General features: G+C 41.8%; 1 protein-coding gene across 9 annotated transcripts in view; it reads right to left on the bottom strand.

Moving 5' to 3' along the window:
• Positions 1–5,405: 5,405 nt before the first annotated feature.
• gramd4a (GRAM domain containing 4a) overlaps positions 5,406–13,110 on the bottom strand; it is a 139,835-nt gene continuing 132,130 nt past the window's right edge. For all 9 annotated transcript variants that reach the window (XM_078941864.1, XM_023952572.2, XM_023952573.2 and 6 more), the window contains one exon: positions 5,406–9,843. In XM_078941864.1, coding sequence (XP_078797990.1) covers positions 9,733–9,843 — 111 coding nt within the window. In that variant the 3' untranslated portion in view covers positions 5,406–9,732. The remainder of the gene's footprint in view (positions 9,844–13,110) is intronic.

The raw sequence follows: 13,110 nt of genomic DNA on the forward strand, positions 1-13,110 counted from the left end.
CTGACAGCATCCACTGGACGGCAGCTACCGCGAAGAGGATGCTCGAACATTGGTCTTCCTGGTTAAACTGAAGCTCCCCTTAAGCCTCTCACAGAGGGAGGGGAAAGATGGAGTTATGAATCTATGTAATAACTTTGTTCTTTCTCTTACACAGCTTTCCCTACTGAGCAGAGGTCTTACTTTCATCCCATCCAAATGTAACAGTAAGAATTTGACCTTTCAATCCAGACATGACTTACAGGAGTACCATCGCAGAATTAAGTTAACTGTTCACTATAAGGACAAAAGCAGCATCCAACCTCAGCCATTTACACTGAAATCTGACTGGACACCCCCATCTGCTACTCTCCCACCACAAATTAACCATTTAATAGACCAGGATATTTCATACTTTGAGAATGATTTTAAAATCATTCATAACACTCCAAATTTGAGTGGTGAGGAAACCAAAGCTCTAAAAGAATTAGCCCAAAATAATGATATAGTTATTAAACCAGCTGATAAGGGCAGTCTAACAGTAATTATGGATAAAAAAGATTATTTATATGAAGGTTACAGACAGTTAAATGATGTAACCTATTATCATAAACTCAATAAACCCATTTATTTAGATACAATCCCCCTAGTAGATACAATTATTAATAATTTATTGAAAAAGAAATTTATTAATAAAAAACAAAAAACTTACCTGCAGGGCAACTCGCAACCGAGGCCCAGACGTTTTTATATGTTACCCAAAATCCATAAAGATCCCCAAAAATGGACCGTTCCATCTAAAATTCCTCCTGGCAGACCCATTGTTTCAGACTGTGAGAGTGAAACCTATTATACAGCAGAATATTTGGACTTTTTTCTGAATCCCTTATCTAATAAACATGACAGTTACCTTAAAGATACATATCATTTTATTGAAAAAATTAAACAGCTAGTAATCCCAGCAGACTCTTTTCTTTTCACTATGGATATTGATAGCTTATATACCAATATTGACCACAAAGAGGGCATTGACAGTATTAAAAGAATTTTTCAAAAATACCCAGACAAAAAACGACCAGATAAAGAACTTCTCCAATTATTAGAGATTAATTTAAACAGAAATGATTTTGAATTTAATGGGGAATTTTTTGTTCAAATTAAGGGCACAGCTATGGGCAAAAAATTTGCACCGGCTTATGCCAACATATTCATGGCAGAATGGGAATCCTCTGCACTACAGAAATGTGCTTTAAAGCCGCTCTGTTATTACAGGTACCTCGACGACATCTGGGGCGTGTGGACGCACTCTGAGCAGGAGTTTGGGACCTTCCTGGGGACTCTCAACAGCCACAACCCTTCCATCAAACTCAAATCAACATGCCACGCCTCTTCAGTCGACTTTCTAGACACAACCACATTTAAGGGAAGTGACTTTCACACCACACACAAATTGGACATTAAAGTTTATTTTAAACCCACAGACACACATGCACTGTTACATAAAACCAGTTTTCATCCCAAACACACATTTGCAGGTCTGGTTAAATCCCAGCTGCTCCGCTTCCACAGAATCTGCACCCAACAGGCAGACTTTAAAAAGGCCACCAAAATTCTTTTTTCGGCATTATACACAAGGGGTTATTCCCGCTCCTTTTTAAGAAAGTGTTTTAAGTCATTTCAAGAAATTAAACCTATTGATACAGCCCCCCTTTTACCCATTGTCACAACACATTCGGCAGCCACGTGCAGGATGGTGAGAGTCCTCAGGAGGAACTTCCGGGATCTTGTTCAGAGCCAGGGGCTGCTCGAGGAGCACAGATTTCTGCCAGCCTACAGGAGAAACAAGAATCTTAAGGACATTTTAATTAGAGCCAAACTTCCTCCCCCTACACAACCAAAATCCAGAGCACTCACCTCTTTTTTCAAACATTTGGATTGGATTTGCAGCCACCACAACAAAAATGTGTTTCCGTCTCTATGCAGGGGGAGCCCCCACTCTCAAAACTGCATTTATATTATCTCCTGCTCCACCTGTGGGATACAGTACGTTGGGGAGACTGGAAACACTCTCTTAGTTAGATTCACCCAACACAGACACAACATCACAAAACAAAAAAACACAGACACTTACCTGGTACAACACTTTATGCTTCACGGATGGGATTCAGTTAGAGCAACGATCGTTCAGATGAATCCCAGATGGTCAGCCCCTGAGAGAAGAAAAAATGAAAGAATTTGGATTTCTAAATTAGACACCCTTCATCCTAGAGGCCTAAATGAGAAAAAAACACCATTATTCTAATTGGAGACACTTAACCACTTTTTTTCCCCCTTTTTGTCCAGCAGAGGGAGTTGCTAAACAGTCCCTCTGCATGACCAGATTTTCTAACCCCCCTGTAAATTCTTTTTCCAGCAGAGGGAGTTTATGAATCCCCAGAATCTGTTTCCATATGGCCCTGCCCCAAAGGTTCTAACTCTAACCCTAACCAAATTCACCATGAGCCCTAAACCTAATTAGATATTGAAAAAACAAAATTATTGATCCTATATTTCCTGCAGGAGAGCGAGATCTGAGTGGGGACAGAAATGGTCCGTGCATGAGGGCTCCAGGCGTACAGCTTGGAACCCTAACCCCAACACCTAACCCTAACCCTAACCCTAACCCTAACCCTAACCCCTAACCCTAACCCTAACCCTAACCCCTAACCCCTAACCCTAACCCTAACCTAACCCTAACCCTAACCCTAACCCTAACCTGGCCCTTTAATCGAATTCTAACCCTAACCTGGCCCTTTAATCAAATTCTAACCCTAACCTGGCCCTTTAATTGAATTCTAACCCTAACCAGAGTATTTGGCCCTAACCTTAACCAAATTGAGTACATAGCCCTAACCCTAATCAAATTGTTGAAATATTAAATAAAATTTAGAATTTAGCCCTAACCCTAACCAAACTGTTGAAATATTAAACCAAATTTAGAATTTAGCCCTAACCTAATCATAAAAACATCATATCATTGCATAAATGTATTCTTGTTAAAAACATCATAATTTGAAAATGTCTTATTTTATATAAATTCATTATACGCAATACAAAAGTAAGATCCAAAAATAAAACACATATATAAATGCATAGGGCTATAAAAATTGGCATAAGAAACATTTTTTAAATATAATTAAAATCATTATGAATTTTCACTAAAAGTAATAAATATTAAGTAAATTTACGTTTTAAATAGATAAAATTGAATTTGGCAATTGATTCATGCATTAAATAACTTAAAAAACAACTTTAAAATAAAGGGTATAAATAAAAAGAAACTGGAAAAAAGAAAATGGGAAAATACAAGGGGGTGGAGCCAGGAGGCTATATATTGGGACAGGCTGAACAGAGCTCATTTCTGCTCTGCTCTTTGTAGGGACAACATCTCCACAAGTGCCAGCCAATTTAGCCACAGTTATTTGCGTGCTGTATAGGCCTGAAGAAGACCTTATTAGAGGTCGAAACGTTGCCGCTATAGCACGCTAATTTTGGTTTCTATTCAATACTGCTCTTTTTATTCTTTTTTTCTCTTTTCTTCTTTTTTTATATTTTTTTTCAAAAACCTTCTTTGCTCTAACTTGACTGTCTTATTTTCTTTTACGAAAAATAAATTAAAAATACAAAAAAATTAAAACATTACAAAAAACGTACAAAAAAATAATTTTTATCCACGCCTTATTAAATTAAAATAACAAAGGCGAACCTGAAAACCAAAACAATATGGACGGTGAGTGGATACTTGTCCGTCCGCGGAGGGGAGGGAAACGAACCTTCCAAAACCAGAGGGGACTTGGCAATGATGCCCGCTTGGGGATGGACCGTGCACCGCCCAACTTCCACGGAAGGGGGGCCATAACCCTTCGACCTAACCCTAACCCTAACCCCTAACCCCTAACCCTAACCCTAACCCTTTGCACCGCATTTTGATAGTCTACCAAACTACTCTTCCATTTGTCCCTTTGTATATTCTCCCCTAACTACCCTTAGTAGACTCCTCATCCTGCTACGTATCCTAGTTCTGACCCAGGTTTTATAATGAACAGATAGATAGATAGATAGATAGATAGATAGATAGATAGATAGATATAGATATAGATAGATAGATAGATGACTTTATTAATCCCACAATGGGGAAATTTCATTAATTTGTGGCAGCAACACGACATTCAGAAATAATCTATATAATATAACATCAATAAAGGACATCACAAATGACATTTATATTAAATAATTAAAATTATTACTAAAATTATGAAAAATTATCAAAAATGAGATTCTTATTAAATAAAGAAATAAATATTAAAAATCAAATAAATACAGCTGCAAAAGTGTAAAAAACATGCGGTCTGCAAAACATGTAAACTGTAAGAAAAAGAAAAAAAAACACTATCTTCACTTAAAACACTAAAACCACTATCTACCACTATCTTCTCACAGATGAGACTACCCTAGGACCTTAGACCACACCACACTGAGTAAACACCACCCTTATTCACATGGTACCTGTATGATGTCCGTTGTCTCGACTGAACAGAAGTGAGTGCCCCCCCTCCCCTTCTATGTCGCAAGGCAGCAAGGCTGACATAGCTGGGTTCTTTGCGAAACTCTCGCAGAACACCTAACCCTATCTTTTACTAAACAATACAAAAAATAACAGAAAAAGAATAGAAAAACAATTTTGTATCTTTTCACCCCAATCATGGGGGATTGTGACTGGAATAGTTTCCAGAGACGAAGGGGATGTCGGAGGGCTATCCAAAATGGCTGGAGCTGGAATGGGGACAGGTCCGGATAGATGGCGCGTGCACCTCCTGCCTTCCTAAATGGGAGACAGGTTATTTCCCCGAACCTAACCCTAACCCTTGTATGTCTTCCATTTCCTAATAATTGCTCCCACAGGTGATTTCTTCACACCAAGCTGCTTACCTGTTGCAGATTCAGTCTTCCCAGCCTGGTGCAGGTCAACAATCTGGTTTCTGGTGTCCTTGGACAGCTCTTTGGTCTCCATAATGGAGTTTGAGGTTGTGGACAGGTGTCTGTAACCCTTGTGCTATCCTAGGCACTTTAACATAGGGAATTGGGTCATATGGACCCCTGCACTAGACAGTGCTCTGAACCTTTTTTCTTCAATGATTTGTGATCTTCACTGCTGTCCATGGATTACATGAAATCTTTCCACCTTTATTCACCTTTGTCATGGTAGGGAGAACACGTCATGTAAAGGTGGGGTCATAGGATAGCACAAGGGGTATATATGTATACATACACTATGTCCACACTGTAGATGAGAAGCACAATCTGTTGACAAAACGTCAACACTGACCTCATGTGGCCGTTCATTTGTACTGCAGCTAAAAGTCAAAGTTCAGTCAAGAAAAACACAAAAATGCCTTATATTCATTTACTTACTAAAAAATTTACACCACATCAACTTTGACAATAAACACATCTTTTAAAAATTCTGGTTTGTTTTCTTCTCACGTCAGTCATTTTGTATACAAATTCATCTTCCGTTGATAAATTTACAGATATCAAATATTTCCCAGCAGAGCTTGTTTTTAGTCATTCAGATCTAAAGATAGGTTTGGATCATTTTTCAGTCCAGACGTCAGTCTCTTTTAATCCAAAACGTGATGCCTTTGGGAAAAAAACAAATGGAAAAAAAGTGGTAACATTGTTTTGGGTGAGAAATCTTTGCTGCTGTAAAAAGCTTCTTGGTCCTTTGTTCCACTTTCCACAACTAGCTTGTATTCAAAGATGGAATTTTCTTTTCTTTTTTTCTTAAAGAATTATTTTCCAGTAACTGCTCAAAGTGGGCACGTTCAAAACAAATCTACAAATAAAAGCAGGAGATGGCGACTATTGCCACATTCTCACCAGCATCTCCAATGTGTGTGTGTAACCCTTGTGCTATCCTAGGCACTTTACCATTGGGAGTTGGGTCATTTAGACCCACTAGACAGAGCTCTGAACCTTTTTTCTTCAATGATTTGTGATCTTCACTGGTGTCCATGGATTACATGAAATCTTTCCACCTTTATCCACCTTTGTCATGGTAGGGAGAACACGTCAAAGTAAAGGGGGGTCATCTAGGATAGCACAATGGTTAAGCGACTTCTTCCCATAAGAAGTCTATGTAATCGCATCTTTCAAGCATCTATGTTTAAAACTCTGGCGTTCACACGTTGCTACGCGGGTTTTTAAGTCAGTTTTCCGGCTAGGTACAAAATGCGCGGCCGTTGAACGCACATTGAAAGTTAAACCAGTTGACCTTTGACCAATCAGAGACTCGAGTTTGGTAGTGACGTATGGATGGCATCTGTTTTAATTCATGGAAGTGCCAACTGTTTGAAAATGATCATGGACAAAAAATTATTGTGGTCGGAATTCTGACACCAAGTTTTTCATATATTGGAATATATATGAAAATATATAGAAATGTGAAATATATGTGAAAGAAAAAGCCTGGAGCAAAATTAACCAGATTTGCACCACTACACGTGCTAGCATCAGGTAATGACAGACCTGTGTGAAATACATATGCTAAAGGCACGTTCAAGAACCCACATTTAGTGGAGTCTTGAATGCGCCACACTTTCCCAGTGCGTAGCAGAAGACCAGGGGTCCCCAAATCCAGGCTTTGAGGGCCGGTGTCCTACATATTTTCCAACCAGCCTGCCATTGAAGCTCCTTATTGGCTAAAACACACCTGATCCAGCTATTCAACAGAAGGTAAGCCAGGGATTCTGTAAAACCAGCAGGACACCGGCCCTTGAGCCCTGGATTTGGGGACCCCTGCATAAAACACTGCGAGCAACAGCAGAAAACTACAAGCAGCAATTTTTCTTGTCATTTATTTTTTTGCGTTTATGATTTACCAAAAACAGTGACGCTGGGTCTCAGGTAAGAACTTTACTGCAATGGTGGACCAGACTTTCTTCACACCATCTGAACCTTCAAGTCCTCCATTTTTGCCATGTTCCTGTTGTAGATGTCAGGGGAGGAGCTTTCCAGTCTTCATAACTCCAAAGACAATTCTAAGGAATTCAAACTGGACTGATTCCAAACATATTTTTGTAAACATGAGCAGGCAGAGAATGGCAGACAGAAAAAAAAAAGTTTTGGCAAAAGAAATTTGAGACATGATACATTCTTTTTGGTAGCTCCTCCAGAAGCTGCTCCTCAGAACCATCAGATCATCAACAGGAAAAAAAACTTTGCATACAGCAAAAGGCCATCGAATCCCACAGCAGAAATCAAGTGCTTCAATAGATCTGGGTGCTTCTCATGGAGGAACTGAAGAAAAGAAAAGGCAGCTAAAAGATCTAAAGCTAAAATAATAGATTAGAATTGTCCACTGCAGTCGTCACAGTTTCATATCCCGTCTGATCCAGTAGGAAAACATTGTGATAAAAGAAAAAAAAAAGAGCATTTTGAGTTAGGACCCCATCAGTCCAGAAAAATCCAGAAATTATTCACAGCCTCCCTTGTTTTGTCATCTTTAAAACGGGTCCTGTGCTACGAGGAATGCCTCAATCAGTCTTTCAGTCCCCGATTCTTCTCACTAAATGCAGAAGGTTTGGCATTGACTGTCCACCCGCACCCCCGTCCTACAAAAGACCATGCTTGTTTTGCCAAAAGGAAGTCTGGTGGGAAAAATTCTGCTCAGTATAATCCACGCAAAAAGTGGAGATCAACAAAACGGGGGATCCACAAGACGGATGAGGACAATGGAATCCTCATTTCTATACAAGAAAATCTAACTAAAAATTGCATATTTGATTATTTTCAAATGCAAATCACTGAATCAATGGCAGATGAAAATATGCGGTTCGAAAAAGAATTGTATTTGTTACGTAGAAATACAACAGGTAGACCACAAGCTCTTTGCTCCACGAATAAATCTATTTATGCCTTTGTTTTCCTGGTCTTAGCTGCATTTTGGCTTAAAACTGTACGGCTGGATGGATCTGATACTGCTCGCCATATTTGTTCCAAAGCTAATGTTATTTTGAGGGTGTGAGCTTGCAGGAGAGCATGTAAACAGAGAACTCTCAGCAATGGGGAGGGGTAAGTGGGCTCCGTGGCAACAGTCCCACCCACATTTCAAAAGTGAATTTTTAATGAACTGTTGTCGCTCTGCTCAAACCATGTTCTTGAAAATGAGACATTTTTTAAATTATGGCTAAAAATAGCATCATCGTAGTTAAAAGAACACTAGGAAGGCTTTGAAAATGGATCAAAATGATCTGAGTGGGACTTTCTAAGTTTACTTTCTGACTGTGATTGCGAGCCATAACTTTAAATAAGCAAATAAAAGCTGGAGCAGCTTATTTGCTGTAGTAACACTGAGCAAGGAGTGAAAGGCTGGAGTAAGTGCAACAGTGGAACAAAACACATATGGAGGTTCTCTGACCGTCTGACATAATCTGAGCTCTAAATAGTTTAAATTTGCTGCATAAACAAATCAAAAAGTTTGGGGTTTTTTTCTAAGAAAAAAAGGCAGAAATGCTCATCGTGAAATTCATCCATCCATCCATCTTCCTCCTCTTATCTGGGACCGGGTCGTGGGGGCAGCAGTCTAAGCAGAGATGCCCATACTTCCCTCTCCCGGCCACTTCCTCCAGCTCCTTTGGGGGGACCCCGGGGCGTTCCCAGGCCAGCCGAGAAACGTAGTCTCTCCAGCCTGTCCTGGGTCTTCCCCGGGGCCTCCGCCCAGTGGGACATGCCCGGAACACCTCTCCAGAGAGGCGTCCAGGAGGCATCCAGACTAGATGCCCGAGCCACCTCAACTGGCTCCTTTCTATGTGGAGGAGAAGCGGTTCTACTCCGAGCTCTCCGTGGGTGAACGAGCTTCTCATCCTTTCTCTAAGGGAGCGCCCAGCCACCATTTCTTATTTCAGCCGCTTTATTCGGGACCTCATTTTTTTCAGTCATGACCCATAGCTCATGACCGTAGGTGAGTATTGGAAAGAAGATCGACTGGTAAAGTGAGAGCTTTGCTTTTTGCCTCAGCTCTCTCTTCACCACGACGGACCGATACAGCGACCGCATAACTACGGACGCTGCTCCGATTCGGCTGTCAATCTCACGCTCTGGTCTTCCCTCACTCGTGAACAAGACCCCACGGTATTTAAACTCCTCCACCTGGGGCAGGGACACTTCACCCACCAAGAGATGGCAAATTCGAATTTCAGGCGTTCACAAATAAGCTGATTTTTTGTTTCTAGCTGCTGACAAAAGGCAAAACGTGAGGAGAGATGAAGACACGAAAAATGAAAACAACAGGAAGGCTGGGAGTCTGATGCCTAGCAGAAAAAAAACAGACGTTCCAGTGAGTACTGAACCTTTAAAAAGCACCTCGAGTCTGGCAGCGGACCTTTTTCTTCAGGATGTCCACGGACCGAGGAAAAAAATGTGCAAAACACACACACTCATACATGCAAACACAGAAACAAGGAACAGACAAGTCTGATGGTCTGTGAGGTGAGAGGGGAACCAGCCCCCCTCCAGCCCTCTTGTTGATAAAAAAATACATGGATCCTCGCTCCTCCGTCAGCGTCAGCCTGAACACGTCGGAAGCGGTTCAACAAGGAAGTCTTTAGAGGAGTTGGACGCGTTTCAGAGAATCTTCCAGCTCAGGTCAAGCCTGGATGAAGCTCCGCCCCCTTTGCGACCCGCTGAGGGGGAGTGCACGGCTGGGAGGCAGCAGGTCTACAGCTCTGCGGTGGCCGGGGGCTTGGGGCTGGTCATTATCTTCATGTACTGCGTAAAAATTGCCTCAAAAGCTTCGTCTCTGTGAATCATGGCACCAAACACCAATGGCTGGAAGACACAGATAGAAGGACCCGTTAGTTCATCTGGGAGAACCTCCACAGAGATGATTCATGCAACAGTGAAAGGATGTGAAAGCAGAGATATGGAGGGAAAGATTAAATGACTGCAGCACCCACTGCTCGCTGAAAGGAGTGAAATTATGATTATGTCAAAGTTAGCACAGTTCCCAAACAGCACAAAAAAAGTTGTACCAGGGTTCTCTAACCTTTTAACACTGGAGAGGTTGCCAGCGACACCTAAATGACATGCTCTTCTACATACCGTAACTCAGTGTTTTTCAACCTTTTCTGAGCCGCGGCACACTTTAAGCTTAAAAAAAATCCCGCGGCATACCAGCATCCAAAAATGAAAAAAAAAAAGGAGAAACTCATAGTCTGTATTGATCTACAGCCCCTCCACAATCTCACATGCATTTTTGTGATAATTATTGCAGAAAAAGCTGGAAGCTGCAGCTGTTTTTCTAAAAGATGCAATAAAAGTTAAGTTAGAAGATTTAAAAAAAGTTTGAAGTGTGTTCGTTGTTTTCAAGACGTTTAACAACAGAACTCCTTTTACGCTGTCACTCTCACAACCCAATGCATCATGGGAGATGTAGTGCATAAAAACGGCCGGCGGAGATCGCTTTTCGGAGCTTCATGGTTTTGTTCACTTGTTCCACGGTCTGATACCGGATTCTGTGGAAAGCTACACTGCTAAAGACGAGCTTTAGCTGGTATTTTTGTTAGAACTGAGCGACTTTACGAGCTAAATCGAGACAAGGAAGTGAAGACTTTAACCACTTCTGATTGGGCAGACTGATGACATGTGATTAAGCCTTCAAGAATGATTGGTGGAGACAGGTAAAGGGGCGGGACTTTTCCTAAATACAGCCGGAGCTGCAGCTGAATCGCGCTGCCGTCATTCTTATCAAAATGTCTTTAATAAAATAAAATAAACGCAAAGAAAAAGTATTTTACGAACTTTTATATTCCTAACTCCTCAGTGTTTTATCAGGGCCTGTTTGGATGAACACAGAGCTGAAATCCTGGAGATGGGAAATGTTTTTAGATCAGTTAATGAGGGCAATTTCACACGGCACACTTGACCATCTCCCACGGCACACTAGTGTGCCGCGGCACACTGGTTCAAAAACACTGCCGTAACTCTACGACCGTTTGCGCAATCAACGTAATTCTGAAATGGAGAATCTGTTTAGCTGTTTTGACCCTGCCACTGAGCATACACTTTCACAGGTTGAGTTGCGAACAGCCTGTTTATCCGCCTGGCTTCATTGTCTCTTGTGTACCTCTTTAGGCGGCTGCTCAAGGCTAGGAGCCTTTGTTTGGCAGTTTCCAGTGATTCAGGTATGGGCATCTGGCTGTATCTCTTAGGTACTTACTATCTCATTGTACCTCTTTGAGCCTCTGTCAGCTTACTCACATCCTTCAGAGTTGCCTTGATTTTGGCCTCTAACCGTTGCTTTCATGGTGAATACTGTTTTCTTCCATGGTTGCTCTTATTGCCAAGCATCTCAAGGATCACTGCTGCTGAAGTGTAAACCAGTTCATTGGTTTCTGTGATGGTTGTGGTAGGAATTGCCCTGAATGCTTCATTCAGTTTTCAGGAGACTTTCAGGCGGTAAATGACTTAACCGTTGTAGCTGGTATCGGGGTTGCCTAGTGTTCATTCTAGACATGATCTTGTCTTTCAGGTCAGTTGCTGAGGTCAGTTGCTGCCTCGCTCAGCAAATCTGTAGTTGTTGGGGCTGTGTACCCAATCTCAGGGTGGGAGTGTGGTATAACCTCCTGACCTGCTGTTCTGGCTCTCCTGTGGTATTGCAATTGGATTGTACCACTTCAATCTCAAGTTGTGATAGGAGTTGCTGTTTGTGGATGTTAGAACATTGAGCTACCAATTGCCTGGCAGTTGACCTTGATTGTGGATTTCGAAGAGTCCATTCACTCCACATTCTCTGCATGTAACCTCTCTGGGTGGGATGTTTGAGTAGGAGTTAGGCAGTAGCATTGAAGGTCTTGCCCAAGGACCCTCACTGGCTTATCTTAAGTCCTCGGCCTCCGAAACATAAAGTATCAGTGTAAAGCTGCTTTTTAACGTGACAAAATCAGCTGTAGTTACGTTGATCGCGTTAACGGTCAAAGAATTATGGAAGTCGAAAGAATCTAAGCACTGGAGCTAAAGCTCTGGTGTTAAAGGGTTAAAGGGTTTACAGAATCATTTGAAATTAGCAACAAAATTGCAGAGTCTGCACACAAAAAAAGACGTAATTTAACGCAGAAATATTGGCACGATCATTTGCTCTGTATTTTTTACATGGAAATATTTTCAAGACCATCTTAGACAGTGAAACATTTTACACCTCAAACAAATAATTCTGTGTGCTTGTAGCAGCTGCATTTCAAAATTCATAATAAAGCTTTATTGTCTCTGTACAAACATTGACATTAGAACATTCTTTTGTACTGAGTAAAGAAATACACCCTTTGTAAATGTAAAAACATGATAAATGATAATGAGGTCTATCCTTTCTGGGGCCAATGCTCCTGGGGAGGGTCTCCCACTGACGTCTGGGCAATGTTCATTGAGGCGAGGCCCCAGCGTCGCGCCTCTTTAGCCTAATAACATGGGACATGGGATCACCTTCTTGTGGCAGGAAGGACCGGTACTGTATGATCTGGATGGTGGTCCTGCCTTGTCTGCCTTTTCCTGGTAATGGAACCTAACCCCGGTAATATGGAATGTCACCTCCCTGAGTGGGGAGGAACCGAAGCTCATGTGAGAGGCTAAGCGATACCAGCTAAAGATATTTGGGCTCGCCTCTACCCACAGTTTGGACTCTTAAACCCAACTTCTTGACCTTACTCTGGAGATGTCCGTGGTGAGAGGCTGACACTTGCATAGATTTCCTCATAGCCCCCTAACTCAGCTGTAGTGTGTTGAAGTTCACCCTGTTGAACAAGAGGGGAGTTGTCCCCTCCTTGGGTTACTGGGTATAGAGTATCAAGCCTACTGGGAGTCCTCAGACTCCCAGTAGGTGTCAGAATCCATGCCTCAAAGGCCAGTGTCCAACTAACTTGTCATTGAAGCTCGTTATTGGCTAAACACACCTGATCCAGGTAATCTGCAGCAGATAAGGCAGGATTTGCCTCTGGTGGTAGGCAGGCGCCTGTGTTTGGCAGCGGAGCCGCCACCAGTGTGTGAATGTGTGTGTGACTGGGTGAATGGGTCTGTGACTGTAAAGCGCCTTGTCCTTGTAGG

Source organism: Oryzias latipes, chromosome 23 (genome assembly GCF_053564925.1).
Source record: "Oryzias latipes strain Hd-rR chromosome 23, Olatipes_Hd-rR_3.1".
NCBI classification, from domain to species: domain Eukaryota; kingdom Metazoa; phylum Chordata; class Actinopteri; order Beloniformes; family Adrianichthyidae; genus Oryzias; species Oryzias latipes.